Genomic DNA, 19,845 nt, shown 5'->3' with positions numbered 1-19,845 from the left:
GTAAATTTTTTCCTATACTTAAAATGTATCAACGAAAAAATTGACTAAGACAACTAAAGGAAAGGGTTTAAGGGACTAACCCTCTGATATAATCAATGTTTTTTCTTTAATATCCCAGATACCAGTCTCATTGAATGTCTTACCAAGATCAACCGAATGGATATTGTGCATCTCATGGAGACCAGCACAGAATCTCTCCAGGAGCGCATCGGTCACAGCTATGCAGAGATTGAGCAGACCATTACCCTGGACCATAGTGAAGGTCAGACAGCTTGTGTGTGTATGAGTGTCTGTTGTGTACGGTTAATTCAGGCAATGGGACCCACCATCTTCCTTTCTCAGAGGGTTGCCTATGGTCTTCGGTCATACATTCTTCTCCTCACTACCCTGAGGCTTCCTTGCCCACTTTAGGTACCCGAATACTGCTCATACTTTGATATTTCCTCACCGTCTCAGTCATCGTGGGCTGCTCCAACGGAAAACCATGATCTCCAACAGAAAACTATGGTAGCTTAAACAACAGAAATTTATTTCTCTTGGTTCTGAAAACTGCAAGTTCCAGGTCTGGGTGATAGCATAATCAGGGTCTGGTGAGGGCCCTCTTCAGGGTGGTTCATGGCTGTCTTCTTGCTCTGTCCTCACGTCAAGGACAGCCAGCTCTCTAACCTCTTCTTATAAGGGCACTCACTAATCATATTCCTGAGGGCTCTCCCCTCATGACCTAATCCCCTCCTAGGGATACATTGTCCAGATACCATCACGCTGGGACTAGGGTTTCAGCATATGAATTTGAAGGGACCCAACCGACGTTCTCAGGTGGCTCAGTGGGTAAAGAATCTGCCTGCAATTCAGAAGACACAGGCAGATGCAAGTTTGATTCCCAGGTCAGGAAGATCCCCTGGAGAAGGGCATGGCAACCCACTCTAGTATTCCTGCCTGGAGAATCCCATGACCAGAGAATCGGGTGGATTACAGTTCGTGAGGTCGCACAGTTGGACATGACTGAAGCGACTCAGTGTCCGCACATGCACACAAATAGTCCATAGCAACCATCCGCACGGGTGACCACCCAGTGCCCTTTCTTCAGCTCCTTGGTGGCGCTTCTGCTGCTTGTGTCTTTTACTCTACCTTAGTAACCGTTTCTATGCCTGCAACCCAAACTGAGTCCTCAGTGACTGTACTACTTCCAAGTCCTAACTTGAGGTATTATACTTGCATCGTCTTTTGCTTCTACACAGTCATCCTTCAAACCCACTGGACCTCCAGCCATTGTTCCTACCTCATTTTTTATATTAAAATTTCCGTAATTTTCCCTGACTCTTTCTCCTTCTGTCTGTCTCATCACTATTTTTGCACTTTCTCTTCTTTTGAGCCTCCAATATTTCTCTTCTTTTCTTTTTTTCCAACCTGATCATAATTCACATTCTAATTCACATTTTTCACATAATTCACATTTTTAGAAAAAATAACTATAAGCAAATGTCCATATCCATTCACCACAAAATCTCCCAACTTACGTGCGTCTCAGTGCTTATACTCTACCTTCCCTGCTATATGAAATGGCCTTGCTTTGCTAAAACCATCATCTCGTCTTTCATACTGGATTTCATCCCCTTTACCAGCTATGGGCTTCTCTCCTGCAGTGACCCACTCTGTCTTCCTACAACCATGCTCTAGAGCATTACAATGTACTTCATAGATCCCAGCTTTAAAAAACGAAGCAAAGCAAATCCAACATGTCCCCCTGACGGTTCTGTTTCTCCAGCCATTTCATGGGAAATCTCTTCCAAAGAAGAGTCTAACTTTCCCATCTCTACTTTTTCTCTTCCTGTTCTCTATAGAACTGTCTCTAGAATCCATACAGGCCATGTGTGGTCATCACCACTCAACAGAAAAAAATCTTGCAAAATTCACCAGTTTCTCCTCATCACCAAACGCACTGAGCAACTCAGTCTTCATCTTCCTTTACCCGCTTGTAACATTGGACACAGAAAATTAATCCCTTCTTCTCCTTCTTAAAATGATACCCTCTCTTCTTTTTTCCCCTGTTTCACAGGGTAGTCTCCCTCAGTGTTTTTGTGCAGTTTACATTCTGTAAATTCACGCAGTGGCATGTATTATTGTCAGCGGGAGCCTCATAGCTTGTCCTGTCTCCCTTCTCTCCCTGTCTTTCCAAGTCCGAGACACCTGACTTCTGGGCTGATCCCTGAGCACCTCCATCTTCTCAGGCTTCTAGGCTCTGGTGCTTTCTGTTTCCTCTGTTCTGAGGTATTCTTCCCTCAGATCATCAGGTACCTTTTTCTCTCACTTTATTCAGGCCTCTGCTCAAGTATCAGCTCCTGAAAGGAGCCTTTTCTGACAAGTTTATCTGAAATACTGGCCCCATTTTACTCTATACTTTTCCCCTGGTTTCCTTGCCCCCTAAAAGTTATTATAAATCTATATCCACAGAAATGCAAGTTCAATGAGGCCAGAAACTTTTCCTGTCCTGTTTACTACTATGTATCCAGCATCTAAACAACACCTATTAGGTATAAAAACTCAACATATTATATCTGTTGAGTGAATAGAGAGATAGATAAACGTCAGTCACATCTCTGCCAAAAAATTTTTCAGTGACTCCTTATTGCCTTTGATATAATGAAATTCCGTGGCCTGGCCTAAGAGACCTTTCATAAAAAGAGTACTAACCTCAGAGTGTTTGTTTAATACATGTTCATACTTGAAAAGCACCTATAATAGTTCCCGTGCTGTGCTAAGTCGCTTCAGTCATGTCTGGTTCTGTGCGATCCTATGGACTGTAGCCCACCAGGCTCCTCTGTCCATGGGATTCGCCAAGCAAGAATACTGGAGTGGGATGCCATGCCCTCCTCCAGGGGATCTTCCATATCCAGGGTTCAAACCCGTGTCTCTCATGTCTCCTACCTCGGCAGACAGGTTCTTTACCACTAGCACCACCTGGGAAGCCCACAGTGGTGCCTGATGTGTAGTATAAATATTCAGAATGTGTTAGCTAGTAGTAGTAGTAGTTTTATTACCATTCTTACTAACCCTCTTCTTACTACGTAGGTTTATGCCTTGACTATTGCAGTGGATTCCTGCTTATCTTAGGTCTACTGAAGATGTCCCACCCTCTGCATTTCCTTTCCTGATTGTTTAACCCTGTGGATGAACTTCCCTGGTAGTTCATCAGCTAGTTCTGGTGGCCCAATCACTGTGCATTTTCATATTTCTTACTTACCTGTGCTTCCCTGGATGGTCAGTATTAGATGGAAAGCAGACACGGTGCCTCTATCAACTTTTTAACCATGAACCTATCACAGACGTGGCATAGTTACTTAATAAATACCTACTTAATATAGTTAAGCTTCAATTAAGCACTTACTTTGAATCATTCTCCCCTCTAGGGTTCTCAGTACTCCAAGAGGAGCTATGCACTGCCCAGCACAAGCAGAAAGAGGAGCATGCTGCTTCTAAAGAGGATGAGGCCTCTGACCACCCTCCCATCGTCTCGGAGGAAGACATTTCTGTTGGTTACTCCACTTTTCAGGATGGCATCCCCAAAACTGAGGGTGACGGCTCTGCAACCGAGCTCCTTCCCCAGACTCAGAAGGAGCAAGTTCAACAGGATTTCTCAGGGAAAATGCAAGACCTGCCTGAGGAGTCATCTCTTGAACAGCAAGAATACTTGTGAGTTCCAAAAGAAAGGCTGTGCTGGGTCAGTCCAGAGATGCCAGCCAACTTGGCGAGGGTGCCAGCCATGTCCAAGCGTAAACCGTTTTCAGATAGTTCTCAAATGACCCCACAGATAACAAGTGCCAGAACTAGAGGAAAAGAAGCAAGATATTTAATAGACGTCGTGTGGCAGCATTGCACGGCACAAGTCTGCCTGAACCACTTTCCAGTTCGGTGACCTTGGGTGAATGCCTAAGCCCTTTGAGTTTCCGTTTCCACATTTATCGATTATGATAATAATATCCACTTTACTCACCTCACAGGGTCAGAGGTCAAGGGTGTGTCTCTGAAGGCATTGTTGATGCTGTAGACTGTGCGGCCATGACTTGTGTATCAGGCTGCACCTCACTTCTGTGTGTGCGTGCCGGTTGTGTTCTGACTGGTGCAGAGTGTGAACAGGGCAAGTGCAGGAGAAGCCACCATGTGTATTTCAACAAAGCTATGAGATGGCTGACAATAAATACAGAAATGCCGCACAAATTACGCACACAGATTGAAAGACCGTTATAGGTTGGAATGGGAATGAAGAGAAGTCGTCTAGAGAGCTTCTGGATAAAGGAAGCTGCAGAGTGCAGTGAGCTTAGAACTCAAGCTCTGGGCTTCCTGGAAGCAAAAGCAAAAGCAAGTTTCTTAAATGACACTTGTCTAGAAAACCGACCAGTTCACGAGAAAGGCAAGCATGTCCCCGCCCTGAAATGTGAGACTAGTGTGTCAGGAGGCTCTTTGTCGTTGACTGTGCTTTATGCTGAAATCACTGGATTTGGAGAAGAGGGTAAAATGGGCATTAAGATGACCTTGCCTTCCACAGAGCACCGCCTTCTCACCCACCTGCCTTTAGATTGTAGGGGAGAGCATAAAGGAGAGGTCAGGAACAGACAGAAGGAAGAAGGAAAACATGGGAAGCAAAGAGGAACTATCAGAAAAGCACTCGGGGCATTTAACATCTATAGAGTGACAGAAAATTATAATAAAGTAGGGGAACATTTTTTTTTCTTTTAGAAATTGAGATGATAGGAACATCCCTGGTAGTCTAGTGGCTAAGACTCCATGCTCCCAATCTCTGGTCAGCAAACTAGATCCTGCGTGCCTCAACTAAGACCTGGTGTAACCAAATAATTTTTTAAAAAAGAAATTGCAATTATAAACATTGCATTACTAAAACTATATCAATAGAAAAAGTTTCAATACCAAAAGATCTTATCAAGTAATAACGATTTTCCAGAGATATAACAAGAATCTCCCTCTATTTATAATTATGGTAACTATATTTAACATGGGGTTTATATATTGCTTTTTAAAATTTTTGCCAAACTTTGGTCTTGCTTCAGAAGCCTTATTGTCCATGGATCTTTCTTATATAAACCTCCTCAGATCATCAATATTACCTTGAGTTATCAAAGAAAGATGAAATCATTTATTTATTAATATCTCATATTATTTATTACCCGACTTTGTAGAGATTAGGAAATGGTAATACATTTGAGAATAATTTTTACCTTTTTAAAATGCATCTTTCCCAGTCAATGCTACATCAACGTGCTGTAACTATATTTTACATACAATATTTGTTCACAGTTCATTTCTTGGCCAAATTTAGAAAACATATTTATACTTCCATGGACTATGAAGACAGATTTCATCTTCCCTTCCTTCAGTGGGGGCACAAATGCCTGTGTTCTCATGGTATACTGGGGCTTTTCCATTTCAGCGTGACAACCCCAGGGACAGAAATGTCAGAGACTCAGAAGGCCACGGGAACATCGGGCTCCCCCGCCAAGACACCGGAGGAAATTGTCACCCCTCCCGAGGAGGAGAGGCTGTATCTCCAAACTCCGACATCGAGTGAGCGGGGAGGCTCTCCAGTTGTGCAGGAACCTGAGGAGCCCCCCGAAAGCAGGGAGGCGAGTTCACCTCGGAAAACCAGCCTCGTGATCGTGGAGTCGGCCGAGGACCAGCCTCAGGCCTTCGAGAAGCTTGATGAAGATGCTGCTTTTCAAAAGGTAAAATCTCCCCCTCTGTCTCTTTGTCCACGTGGAACAAAGCTCCACACCCTCTCCCATGTCCTTTTCTCCAGTGACCTGTTTTTCTCACAGAACAGCTTGCCAAATTAATTAACTTGGGCCATGGGAAGCCCGCCAATCCCTAGAACCCGTGAATCTAGAAAAAGAGTACTACATGGTCCTAATTCTAGCTCTTTGACCATCAGCCCCAGTTTTATAGTTGGAAACCCTTTTGCTAAGAAAAATGAGCATTGGGGTGAAATAATATACCTGATATTACCTTTCAGAATTACTTATCTTATAAATAAAGATGACTAGTGAGGGGAATTTACCGAGCATCAGGTAAGCTGGCCAGCCGTGGGAGAGTGCTGGAATCTGCCCTCTTGGCAAGTCTGTCTGTGCGGTCCGGTGATAAGCACACCAACTGTGGGTACTGAGTGGGGTTTACCTCCCAAAGCAAATGTTTCTCATTAGAGGAAGTATTATTTCCAAGTGGGAGCTCCTATTTATTTTAAGAATGACTTAGAAAAAGGACATTACACCTACGCTGATGGCTGGTTCCAAAAGTCAGAAAACGAATAGCAGCATGAGGACGCGTCACTGTCTTTTCTCTGTTTTTAAGTGAGGTTTTGATATTGTGGAGAGAGGTGGAGACCATCTTAAGAAACTGAGTTGAACCATTTATTCTCAGAACACGGTCTGAATGGTTCGTATTGCTCCTTCCTCAGAACTCCTGGATCAGAATGAACCCAGGGAGGGGAAAGGACAAGAACCAGCATTTTCAATAGCTCCCTGAAGGAATCACACACGTACACACACACATACACACACACACACACACACACACACACACACGTGTGAACATCTTTCTGAATTAAACAATATAAATTAAATTAGATATATTTTTCCTTTTTTTGGATTTAAAAACATTTTATATGTCAGAGTATTTTTAAAGCATGCATATACATCTTTTAGGAAAGAATGTTTTATAAAAGAATTAAGACTGGAGGGAAAATGTCTTCAGGCTTAACATCTACATTTGTTTTTGTTCACTCTGAGTGTGATGTCTGCTGGCAAGATTTATCTAAAATCATAGTTTAAAATTAGGGGAGATCCAGGCAGATAAGAACTGCTCCAAATTTGGGCAGCTATTTTAAATAATGAATTCATCCCATGAATGGATGTTTATTCCAAGTTTGCCTTTGTACAGCCTTTATTCGTCTCTCAAGTTCTTGGCTTAAATGAATTTCTAGTAAAAATGTTTCATAGATGCTGTCTGAACTTAAAATTTGCCAATTTTAGTCTATGAATATATAGGCTAACTGAACTGGACACTTGAAACAATTACCTGGATAATTCGTATATTTAATCTGTCCTATGCACATGAGTAAATTTTGATAAATTGCCCTATATTCCACATTATTTATGTGGGGCTATTCTACTTATTATTGATGAATTTCTAATTCCTTCTCTTAAGCTTCCTATTTTGACCCTTTTCATCTCATGACCCTGACTTAAGGGTCCAATTTCAGTCACTTTTCTTACTGACCATATTTCTAGGCAGTAGGTTCCTAAGTGTACTTAAAGTATAATTTGGCTGGAAATTTACATGTTTTCCTGCAGCACGAAAGAATATGGAAATATAAGTGAAATTTTAAAGTATGTTGACAAAATTTAGTTGAGTAATCTTTTCTATTTTTCAATAGAATTTTTAAAAATAGCATTCCATTAGGAAAGAATGATTCAATATATGGCTCCCAAGAGATATGTTTTCATCTAAAGTTATGACCTTAGCTCCGGCTCTGGCTTTGGGTCAGACCCATAAAATTGGATTGGCCTCTGCACCTCAGCTCCTCTGCACAGCAAGTCTAATACTATTCATAGCCTGTCTTCCTTGATGGCAGGGAAACTCACTACTGGCCAGATACTAGCTACAGGAAATTTTGGCTTCCTGCAGAAAGTTCTTCTACAAGCATAGGCTATTTCTGTGCCTTTGGTGGGTCATTCCACGCCTGAGCCCAAGAATCGACAGCTCACAGGTGTTTTCTGAGCTGCCTGTGATCTGTGCCTGCATCAGGAGTTGAAGTCCAAGAAGAGTAGGCAAGTTGCTTCTTTCTTCTGATGCAGTTTGACGGATGGGTGCTCAGGCCGCTCTCAGAATTTCAGATTTTTTTTTTTAATTCAGTAAACAAAAGGCTATATTCTCACTGAAGTCTGAGCCCAGCATGTGCCTTTTTCACCCCTCCTGGCTTTTCTACCGAAGCCTCCACGAATAGAACTTGCAGAAACCAGTGTGAGCTAAAACAGAAACCTGTAGTGAAGAGACATTCCTTAGCATGATAAACAGAAACCCTGCTTCCGTGCTTCCACCAGGAGCTAACAGAGGAATTAGGTGAGCTGGAGGCCAGCTCAGATGAGGAGGCGATGGTAACAACCAGGGTTGTCCGCCGACGAGTGATTATTCAGGTACCAGTTGTTCCGTTACTGCACGTCCAGGACACTTCTGTCCCCATTACCCTTTGAGAGTGAGCAGCCTGGAGTGGAGGGCTTGGCATGCTCCTTAGGTAGTGCATGGCCTTCAGAAAGCAGATCCTTAACCCTCCTAAGTTCTGTTTGTAAAGAAATGCAGCAGTAATGACATCCACAGCCCCCCTCTGAGAGAACGAACAGCAAGAGCAAGATTTGGCATCTCCAGCTCCACCCACCTCACCTCTGGCTGGTCTATTTTTGTTTGTTTGTTTAAGTTTGAGCTAACTTTGGTCAGATTTTCTAGCATGTTATTACCCACCTGTTTTTTTTTTTTTTTAAACTTACTACTTGACAGGATTTGGCATCTCAGCAGTGCTTCTCAAAGCTCCTTTAATTTTCTAACATTCCTTGCATTATAAGCACTTGGGAGTAGTTCTTTAGCACTGATGTTAAACACAGAAGTGACCCTTTTCTCTCAACTGTGTAGGGAGATGATATGCCTGACATACCCCCAGAAACAGTCACAGAAGAAGAATACATTGATGAGCATGGACACACCGTGGTAAAGAAGGTATTATCTTAAGTATCTTAACATGATTGATTCAAGTTTTCTGTCTAAACGTGTATCAGTACCCTGGCACTGTCACTTAAAAACAAGTTACATGAATAAAATGTCTTCTAGGTTACTAGGAAAATTATTAGGCGGTTCATCTCCTCTGATGGCACAGAGAAAGAAGAGATTACAATGCAGGGAACACCACAGGATTCTGTCAGTGTTGAAGAAGGGGATGGCTATTCCAAAGTCATAAAACGCATTGTATTGAAGAGTGACACCGAGCAGTCAGAGGTGAGCCCATAACGTCTCCAGAACTGACTTTATGGAGAGGTGTAAAATAGAGCTCACAAGAGTTGGACGAGATAGTTTAATCCTGTTGGCCTCACTTCTCCCCTTTGTAAGGCAGTCTGTTTTTAGTTACACATTGATTTTTTTTTTGTCTTTGTGATTTAGAAAATTTTTAAATAACCACGAGGGAGATTTGTAACCACTGTACTGATTGTCTTTGGTCCTTTCCATTTCCACTTTCTCATTAATTCAGTTGACAGCAGCAGACATCCAAAAGTCAAAATTTTAAAGACAGCAATCCTATTAGGAGGCAAGTGGTAGATTCTGGAAAAGAAACTTGTGCAAATGCGCTGTGGTGCTGTGTCCCGTCAGTCACCGCAGCCTTCTCTAGGGCACCTTTGATAAATACTGGATTTCTAAACTTCTGCATTTCAGAGTCACTGAAATCAGGATCCAGAAACTCCCTTGATTTGTAGTTTCATTTCTTCCTGTTTTACTTCCCTCTTTCAGAAGCGTATTTACTCTCTTTGACATGTAGTTTGGGACATTCTCACCATCTTGCATCCATTCACATCCTCAAAATGTTATTATTATACACATGAGGTTCTCTAAAAATCTACATTTTCAGTTTCCCATGTCTCTCTAAGTTCCTTCTTTGATGGTTAATTTTGTCTTCATAATGTCAGAACAACCCATTTACACTTGGGAAAAGAGAGTTCATCCATAGGGCACTGTGTCTGCACTGAGCAGCCAGTTCCTCAGTCATGAAACTTCCTGATCAACCTCTGTCCAAGCAACAAATTAAGTGGCTGATTTGGTGCTGTGTCTGTATAGTCATTACCTAGATGTTACCAGTTGATTGTAGTTTTTTTCTGCTTCTTGTGGACAAAAAGCTGTTTTTAAGATACACCATTGTAGTATGTGGGTTTTGGCCTAGAAAAATTCATCATTGTTACATTTTGGTCATCAGAAACTGTATGTTGTGTGTCCTTCATTCATCAGGTAACTTTGTCTGAGCCCAGCATTTTGTCCAGTACCTCACAATTTCAGGCTGAACCAGTGGAAGGCCGTAGAGTCAGCAAAGTTGTTAAGACAACTGTGGTCCATGGAGAGAGGATGGAGAAACATCTGGGGGATTCTAGTTTAGCCACTGATCTTCCTTCAGCCAAAGATGACTTTGAAGAGGTATAGAAGCGTCATCACCTTGTCTTTATGTGCTTTCTGTTTGAGAAGAAAATGATTTATCATTGTGTCATTCCATACCTGTATTCATGGAAGGATGCAGAATAATTCAAGAGCGTAGAATTCCTATTTGAATAATGTGTACAGTGAAATAATTTTCCTCAACATGTGTTCATTTGAGCCACCTGAAGAGTTTTGAAAAATCCATATGACCAGGATTCACTTCAGCTCATTCTGAATCAGAATCTCCAAAGTGGGGGCATGATGGTACCTCTTGCCTTAAAGTCTCAGAACTGACTTGTACTTCCAATTAGTAAGGGAAAAAATTAGATATTGCCCCTTATTTTTGCTCATGGATATTCTCAGATATTTCCAATGATAAGCATTAAAGAAGATTCAGATATCTTTCATAACCATAAATAAATCAAGCATTTATAATTAAGTTCTGATTTTCAATAATTACAAAATGGGTCCACAGTGATATCCATAAACACTTACTACAATACAAAAACTCCTCAAATTTTGAAAACCGAAACAAATTTTTTCAGATAGTAGCAAGCTAGTGTGGCAGAAAAACTTAGTGTGAACTGACAAGGAATTGTAATGACTTGGAGTCTTTTTTATTCCAAAAGAATGAATGTTTGTGTTTTTCTATTGATATATTAATGGGTATGATTTCAGGATGCTGTCCCTAACCCAACTGAGATATTAGAATATACCGTGTATACCTCATATTACCTAAAATCCAGAAAGGGAAAAAACCTGAAATTTGAAACACATTTGGTCCCAAAGATTCAGCTAAGGGCTGGTGGGCATGTGCAAAATACGTCTATGAAACATTCTTTGCTATTGAAACATTTTGAAGTTAAATGTTATGTGTTGCTGCTGCTGCTGCTAGGTCACTTCGGTCATGTCCAACCCTGTGCAACCCCATAGATGGCAGCCCACCAGGCTGCCCCATCCCTGGGATTGTCTAGGCAAGAATACTGGAGTGGGTTGCCAGTTCCTTCTCCAGTGCATGAAAGTGAAAAGTCAAAGTGAAGTCTCTCAGTCGTGACTGACTCTTAGCGACCCCATGGACTACAGCCTACCAGGCTCCTCTGTCCATGGGATTTTCCAGGCAAGAGTACTGAATTGGGGTGCCATTGCCTTCTCCAAAATGTTATGTGTATGCCCTCTTTTACACCCACAGTATGCATTGAGATTATATATGAATGCATTAGGATATTAAGAGCATACTTTATTTATAATACTCTTCACATTTTGACAACTGGCGACCTTGAACTATCAAAAGAAGAATCCCCTGAGTTATACACTTTGGGCTTTATTTTTTTGTTGCTTGTTTTTGCCTCTGGTCATTATTGATTGTATTTGTCATTAAAGTCTGCGTTGTAGAAAGGAGCAGGGTGAGGCGAGGAGGAAATTAGAAATCAACCAGTATAGGCAGGGACAACTGTAAAGTAGTTGAACAAGTCTCCTTCATGAATGGAAGAAATTTTACAGACCTGTTAAATAAAACCTGATCCTTAGATCTGCTCCTAAGAATTGCTTTTCTTTATCCTTTCAAGCATGTATTTTTATATTGACTATCCATTATGCAGAGTGGTAGATAAAGTCTGTGGTTTATGATGGACTTTGTCTTGTTCTGTTTTTTCCTTATTTCAGGCTTTGAGTTACACAGGTAGCCACATGAAAGTCTACTCCCCCAGTTTAGTAGAGAATGAAGTCCTGAAGGAGGATGGATCAATAATTAGAAGGTTTGGGTTAGCATGGGGTGATGCTTTGCCAACTAACACTTTTTAAAAGTTTTCTAATTTTAAGAAAAGATAAATAGAGTCCGCACATCTACCCTAAAACCTCTGGGAGCTACAGACTCACCCTGCATTTTAAGACTTCCGTCAAGTGACACTTCTGTCGCTGTGTCATTCCTGAAGTGTTCTCCTGATGCTTTAAAAGTAGTACTCAGGTGCTTCCCTGGTGGCTCAGTGGTGAGGAATCCACTTGCCAATGCAGGAGACCTGGGTTCAATCCCTGGTCCAGGAAGATCCCACATACCACGGAAATGAAGACCCAGCACAGCCATAAATAAATGAACAAATAAAAAAATTTTTAAGTAACACTAAGACATGATAATAGATGACTGTTAGACAGTCCCTTCCTAGATTTCAGCAAGTCACCAGTTTCATTGGGCCAACCATCTGGGATATTCCATTGTAGAACAGAGTAAGAGGAACCCAATTAAATTGCTCACAAATTAATCTAGCTGCCTTCAGCTCAATCTTGGTAAATCATTCCTTTGATGGGTTTTTGTCTTTAACAAGCTGTTTCATGATCCTGCATGTGAGTGTCAAATAACATGAGCATGAATTTGATACCCATGAAGCTGGATGTACCTAGTGAGGCTGAAGCCGGGGGCCTAATAAATTCAGAAAGCATTATAAAAGCAGTAAGCAGTTCATATCTGTGCATATGAACAAGAATTCACTCTGAGGCTTTCTGGTCTACCCTCATCCCCATCGCCTGTTCGATGTGTAAACTTGGGCACTGTTACCTCACTTCTTTCTGGACTTCTAGCAATGCCATGTGTATCAACAAAATGTTCTCAGCTTCTCATTGAAGACACAGTGGAAATTGAAGTTACTGCTGTGCATTTCATTTCAGTGAAAAGAAAAGAAAGATGGTCATTTATAGTACTCTACAAGACTATTTTTAGCCTTATAGAACATAATAATTAGAACAGTGAAATTAAAGGTTCTGTCACAATTCCACCCTCCAACCACATGTGAAAAACAGCCCCCAGCTAGGAATTTAAGAGAGAGTAATTGCTCACAGAACTTTAAAAATGCTATATGAATTAAGGATAAAGTGCTTTTTATACTCTGAACTTTTACGTCTTTTTACTCAGTTATTCATATGGGACCACATAAACCACGCACACCCTAGCATCACGAGATCTTAAGATGGAATTAGATTGAGACCAGTTCATCCAGAACTGTCAGTGACAGCTGGTGAATTTGAAGCCGGGAATATAGACATCTCAGTCCAGTTCCACAGCTACTTAGTTTATGGAACTCTATTTGTGATCCACAACACTTTATCTTACATGTTGCTGAAGACATTTGATCACACCCGCTGCTCCCCTGATAGGCATGCAGTTCATCCCACTGTTTGAGCCGTATATGTAAGTGTATTCATAAACACATTGATTGACGTTTGTGGACACAAAGCACCAAGCAGTGTCCTCTGATAGAAGCTTAACCCCCAACGCCAGTGCCCTGAAGATTTATGCTAGATCTTGGTGGCAACAGTCAGAAATTTGCATTTCGGGCGAAAAAAATATATATGGATGCTGAATAGTGATAAAACAATCTGATTTCAACCACTGGCACCAAATTTGACGTTTTACTCAAAAGGAATAAGTGAAAGTTTGCTTTCAGGTCCCAAATAATTCAGGTAGACTCAAAGGAAAGGGGTGATAAGACAGCACAAGAGACGGAAGGAGACAAGATGTCCAAAGGTAAGCCGGAAGTGTTTTGACTGAAGTCAGCCATTTAAAAAATCAAGGTGTTCTTGACCGATGTGTAGAGATGTCAGAAGGAAGAATAATGCTTAAGGGCAGCCCGTGGGCAGAACCCTCAGCTTCTTGACACTAGGAATCTGTAAGGAAAATACTGGGTAAAGCTTCAAAAACTGATACTTCCAATGCTGGTATAAAGTTGGTCTCTGTGGCCTCATGGTTATAGATTCAAATCCTGAAATCTTTGATTTTGGGCCCTGCTCTCTAGTAACTGAGCTATTTTTTTTATTTGGAGCATTGCTTAAATTCTCTGAGATCCAGTTTCCTTACTTGCTATTATAATAATAGTACCTGGTCCATAAGACATGTTCATCACTTATTTGTGGAGTGAAGAATTGTATTTACAAGTAGAGAGGGAGCAAATCACAGTGTGATCACCTTGCAGTAAGGATGCAGGAAAATAATTGTACCAATATAACAGTACTTCGAGCTGAAGCAGTGCCCTAATCAAAACAGGCATGATTGTACGGTTAGTTCTTAAGAGAATCATGAAAGCAACATTTAATTTATTTGAAATATTTCTTAAAGTTTTAAAAAAAAATGCTCCTTGTTCCAGAATACTTTTTAGAAATCTCATGAGTCATTTAAATAGGAGAGCCGTGTTTAAAAGAAAGAAGTGCAGAGATGGTAACTGCCCAGTACAGAGGCGTCGACAATAAGTACTGCCTTCATGTCTTGGGTCCCCTCGTGCCAAAGGTAGTAGCTGCCTTTAGCAGTAAAGAAAGAATGTAACATTCTCTTGTCTGCTTTCCTCCAGGACAACAATGAGTAAAGCTAGAACCCAGAAGAGGGCTGTGGTGAAGGACCAGCAGGGAAAACGCATTTACTTGGAGCACCTGGAGGATGTCCCAGAAGCCCTAGACCAGGATGACCTCCAGCACGACCTCCAGCAACTCCTTCGGCATTTCTGCAAGGAGGACTCGAAGCAAGAGGCCCAGTGAGGGGCTGCCCAGTTCTCACACCAGAAACCACACCTTCACTCAATATGCAGCATCCCGTTTCATAAGAGGAGTGACCTCACTGGCCTGATTAATGGGATACCCTGACATTTCACTTCTAGGAAACATGCGGCATTTGGTTTGAGTTTTCCCCCATCCTCTTTAACTGTAAGCTAATTTGTGACCAAAGATAGCATCCCTTACTCTGGATGCTGTATCCACTACTCTGTTGTGTCTGTGCTGACCTGGGACCTGGCCACCTCCATTGTTATTCTTGGCTTCTGCACAAGCTCCATGAAAATCCATTCAACGGGAGAACTTCACCTGCAGACCTCTTCAAATGATGACACGTAGGAATCCTTCCAAGAGATACCCGTGTACGATGTATATAGCTAATGCTCAGATGAACACTATATTAAAATTAAAACCACTGCCTATCATGACTACACTGGGCATCACGGAGTAAAAGGCCTCTAGAGGAATTGGTGAACCACGGTTCATTAAGACATTGCTAACACAATCGAATGATAATACAGTTCTACCACAAAAGAAGCACTTCAGACCTACCATGTCCTTAGAATTTCCAGAGTAGCCCTGGCTCCTAGTTAAAGATGGGCTCATAACCTTGAAGAACTGTCCTAACTAAGCACTTACTGCTGGTGCTGGCCAGCCACGATTTATGACTCTCCAGCCGTCATCGAGGGCGGGGAGGCGGGGAGCCGAGGCAACGAGATGAAGCAGTGAGGTGTTCAGTTGCCAGCAGCAGCATCCCACAGCTGTCTAGCATCTTCAGGTCCTTTAGATTTGGGACATGTTGGCAGGGTATTTTAAAAAGCTATAACTACTGTAGTTTCCCAGTTTTCATTGCTGCTTTAGCAAACCACGCTGTCTTATTGGTGGTACTTTCTCCTGGCCACTGCACTGTAGATAATTCATCGGAAACAAGACTTGCCCAACACAAATGGTTGAACTCCTTCACCATGTTGAAGTGGTTTCTTCTTCCTTTTTTTTTTTTTTTTTCCGCTCCAGGTTTATATCTTCTCTAATACCTGCATGTAGCATTGAAGAATCAAACCACAAACCCCTCTTCTAATCACATCGATGGTTTTCATTCTTTTTACCCTCAGCAAGCACTTTTCACTTTTCTGCTAGGTCTGTTTTGTAGCTTGCAGACGAGATTGAGAAATCCTGAAAATTTTGGTTTGGGTTTAAAATTTTTAGTTTATTTATTTGAAATCCGAACTCCCTTGGAAACTCTGAAGTGCATTTGTGCACGTTCCTGTCTGTCTGCTTCAAAGAAGGGACTTTAATCATCTGAGTGATTTCCATGTCCCACTCCTCATTACTCTAGTGGTTGAAGCTGTGTAGCATTTTAACATATATATATTCACAAATATATTCATATAAACAGTATACATTTTGACTCAGTTATTTGTTAAAGAAAAGTATATTCAATGAAGATGAAATTTAAAAATTTTAAAAACTAGAGTCTATCCTCCAGGGATTGAACATTTTCCAATTCTATCTGGTCTTTTCCGGTTGTGCGAAAATGACTCATTGTTCCGAATGTCAAAAACAAAGATGACAAACAATGGTACTTCATCATTTCAAGTAATGTTGCCAAGAGAGAAAATTTCCTGGGAGGGAGGTTTCCCACAAGCCAAATCTCCTAAACCTCAAATGATAGCACTTTTTGGCATTTGGATAGGAAATAAAGCATTCTTTGGCAGCCAAAATGAGGGAGGCCAGTGGTGAAACTTTTTGAGCACACCATGGCCTTCTTGTCCAAACCTTCACTGGAGCTCAAGAAAAGCATTTCTGTTGTGTTATTTGCAGTGCAGATGATGTCTGTGTAACAACATAATGGTTATTCACCTTTTTTTTTCTTTTTTTTGGTTTTGATTTTTGCTGTGTAATCAAAAAACTTGAATACTGTGAGAAGAAGTGAATTTTCAGTTGATGAATCAGCATCTTGTTCCCATGGTGATAACACTAATTGAATATATCTTTGAGGGCATGTATTAGTTAACGGAAAAAATACAACACTAACAATACATAGCTGCAATGTGTACAATGGCTGATTTAATTAAATAAAATGTACAAGTGTTAAATGTGGCAACAGTGATTGGTGGTTCTTTATCACTCACCTTTGATTCCAGGAGATTACAGATTAATATTAAGGAGATAACATAGATGTGAAGCCTGAAGGAAGACACAATTTGCTTTTGTTCTTGTTTGGGAGCTGAATATTCTTCATGCCCGATGCTGTTAAGCACTGGGAGAAACAGACTGTATTCTGTCTTGAGAGAATTTTTATTGTTATGCAAAAGGAGAAAAACAATGATTTATGTTTAGTTTTTGAATCACAAGTAAACGAGAAATGAGAATTTGGGGGCCTGGAAGAGATGCGAAGAGGGGCCATGATTCACTTCTCTTCTGTGCGGTCATGGTGCTCAGAGAACGCCTTCTGCCTTTGGGAGCACCATTTAGCTCTGGGGCTTTACTCGTCTCTCAACGACTGAGACTTAGAAATGAAATGGATCCTTTAATGCAAATAAAGAACAGGGCAGGGATGTGAAAACCTGAAACCAGTTTTGTTTGGAGAGTATCTTTGGTTTTGTTTTTGGAAGAAGTCCTTTAGCGCTGCTATGACGTTTTTACTGCAGAAACAACAGAAAGACACAGCTTAAGAATTGAGTCGTTTTATTTATTTTATGCTTTTTTTATTGAAGTATAATTGCTTTACAATGGTCTGTTACTTTCTGGTGAAGTGAATCAGCTCTGTGTATACATGTATCCTTTCCTTTTTGCACCTCCTTGCCACCATCCCCCACCCCTGGTCCTACCCATCTAGGTCATCACAGAGCACCCAGCCGAGCTTCCTAAACGTTGTAGCAGGTTCCCACCAGCTATCTAGCTTACACGTGGTAGTGTATGTATGTCAGTCCTAGCCTCCCAGTTTGTCCCACCCTCCCCTTCCCCTAACCCTGTGTCCACACGTTCATTCTCGGCATCAGTGGCTCTGTACCTACCCTGGAAATGGGTTCATTCCAACCCATTCGTGTAGGGCATTCTCAGTGCCCTACACGACTGAGCGACTTCACTTTCACTTTTCACTTTCATGCATTGGAGAAGGAAATGGCAACCCACTCCAGTGTTCTTGCCTGGAGAATCCCAGGGACGGGGGAGCCTGGTGGCCCGCCTTCTATGGGGTCGCACAGAGTCGGACACGACTGAAGCGACTTAGCAGCAGCAGCAGCAGCAGTACCATTTTTATAGTTTCCACATGTATGCATTAATATACAATGTTTGTTTTTCTCTGACTAACTTCACTGTAGGTCCATGCACTTCTCTGCAAATGACCCAGTATCATTCCTTTTTCTGGTTGAGTAATATTTCATTGTATATATGTACTATGTCTTCCTTATCCATTCACCTGTTGTTAGATGTTTAGTTTCCATGTCCTGGCTACTGTAAATAGTGTTGCAGTGACATTGGGGTTACATGTGTCTTTTTGGATTATGCCCCAAAAGTATATATGCTCAGGACATATGCCCAGTATGGGGATTGCTGGGTCTTACGGTACTTTTATTTTTAGGTTTTAAAGGAAACTCCATACTGTTTTCCACAGTGGCTTTATCAATATACATTCCCACCCATAGTGCAAGTTCAGTTCAGTTCAGTTGCTAAGTCGAGTCTGACTCTTTGTGACCCCATGGACTGCAGCGTGCCAGGCTTCCCTGTCCATCACCAACTCCCGGAGTCATGCCTATCAAGTCAATGATGCCATCCAGCCATCTCACTGTCTGTCATCCCCAGCATCAGGGTCTTTTCTAATGCGTCAGCTCCTCTGCCTTTTCTAAATACAGCTTGAACAGCTGGAAGGTCTCTGTTCATGTACTGTTGAAGTCTAGCTTGGAGAATTTTGAGCTTTACATAGTGCAAGAGGGTTCCTTTTTGCCACATCCTCTCCAGTAATTTATTATTTGTAAATATTTTGATGATGGCCATTCTGACAGGTCTGAGGTGATATCTGTACTTTTGATTTGCGTTTCTCTAATAATTAGTGATCTTGAGCATCTTTTCATGTGCCTCTTAGCCATCTGTATGTCTTCTTTAGAGAGGTGTCTGTTTAGATCTGCTCATTTTTTGATTGGGCTGTCTTGTTTTTTTGATATTGAGCTGCATGAGGTGTTTGTATATTTTGGAAATTAACCCTTTGTTAATTGCTTCATTTGCAAATATTTTCTCCCATTCTGAGGGTTGTTTTTCATCTTGTGGTTTCCTTTGCTGTACAAAAGCTTTTAAGTTTAATTAGGTCTCATTTGCTTATTTTTGTGTTTATTTTCATTAGGAGGTTAAAAAAAAATCTTGCTGTTGTTTATGTCAGTGTGTTTTTCCTATGTTTTCCTCTAAGAGTTTTATAGTGTCTGGTCTTACATTTAGATCTTTAATCCATTTTGAGTTTATTTGTGTGTGTGCTGTTACATATGTTCTAATTCCTTCTTTTACGCATAGCTGTTCAGTTTTCCCAGCACCATTCATTGAAGCGGCTGTCTTTTATCCACTGTATATCCTTGCCTCCTGTGTCATTGATTAGGTGGCCATAGATGTATAGGTTTATCTCTAGACTTTCTATTCTGTACCATTGATCTATATTTCTTCTTCTGTGCTGGTACCATACTGTCTTGATTACTGTAGTTTTATAGTATAGTTTGAAGTCAGGGAGCCTGATTCCTCTGTTTTACTTTCTCAAGGTTGCTTTGCCTATTCAGGGTCTTTTGTATTTCCACACAAACTGTAAAATTTTTTGTTCTAATTCTGTGAAGAATGTGATTGGTAATTTGATAGAGATTGCATTGAATTTCTAGATTGCCTTGGGTAATATAATCATTTCACAACATTGATTCTTCCAGTCCAAGAACGTGGTATATTTCTCCATATGTTTGTCATCTTTGATTTCTTTCATCAGTGTTTTACAGTTATCTGAGTAGAGATCTTTTGCATGCTAATCTTTAATTGTTAGTATATAGGAATGTAAGATATTTCTGGGCATTAATTTTGTATCCTGCAACTTTACCAAATTCACTGATTAGCTTT

At 41.1% G+C, this 19,845-nt stretch overlaps 1 protein-coding gene across 50 annotated transcripts in view; it reads left to right on the top strand.

Annotated features, from left to right (window-relative positions):
• ANK2 (ankyrin 2) overlaps positions 1-16,860 on the top strand; it is a 699,107-nt gene extending 682,247 nt beyond the window's left edge. For 21 of the 50 annotated variants that reach the window (XM_060416741.1, XM_060416747.1, XM_060416725.1 and 18 more), the window contains 9 exons: positions 119-262; positions 3,408-3,690; positions 5,444-5,735; positions 8,109-8,201; positions 8,692-8,775; positions 8,887-9,051; positions 10,051-10,233; positions 11,896-11,987; positions 14,565-16,860. In XM_060416741.1, the coding sequence (XP_060272724.1) occupies positions 119-262; positions 3,408-3,690; positions 5,444-5,735; positions 8,109-8,201; positions 8,692-8,775; positions 8,887-9,051; positions 10,051-10,233; positions 11,896-11,987; positions 14,565-14,748 (1,520 nt within the window). In that variant the 3' untranslated portion in view covers positions 14,749-16,860. The remainder of the gene's footprint in view (positions 1-118; positions 263-3,407; positions 3,691-5,443; positions 5,736-8,108; positions 8,202-8,691; positions 8,776-8,886; positions 9,052-10,050; positions 10,234-11,895; positions 11,988-14,564) is intronic. The other 29 variants (XM_060416762.1, XM_060416763.1, XM_060416759.1 and 26 more) reach the window with 5 other exon arrangements.
• Positions 16,861-19,845: the final 2,985 nt, after the last annotated feature.

Source organism: Ovis aries, chromosome 6 (assembly GCF_016772045.2).
Source record: "Ovis aries strain OAR_USU_Benz2616 breed Rambouillet chromosome 6, ARS-UI_Ramb_v3.0, whole genome shotgun sequence".
Classification (NCBI taxonomy): Eukaryota; Metazoa; Chordata; class Mammalia; order Artiodactyla; family Bovidae; genus Ovis; species Ovis aries.
The sequence above is the reverse complement of the archived record's forward strand: the minus strand, read 5'-3'. Positions and strand labels throughout refer to the sequence as shown.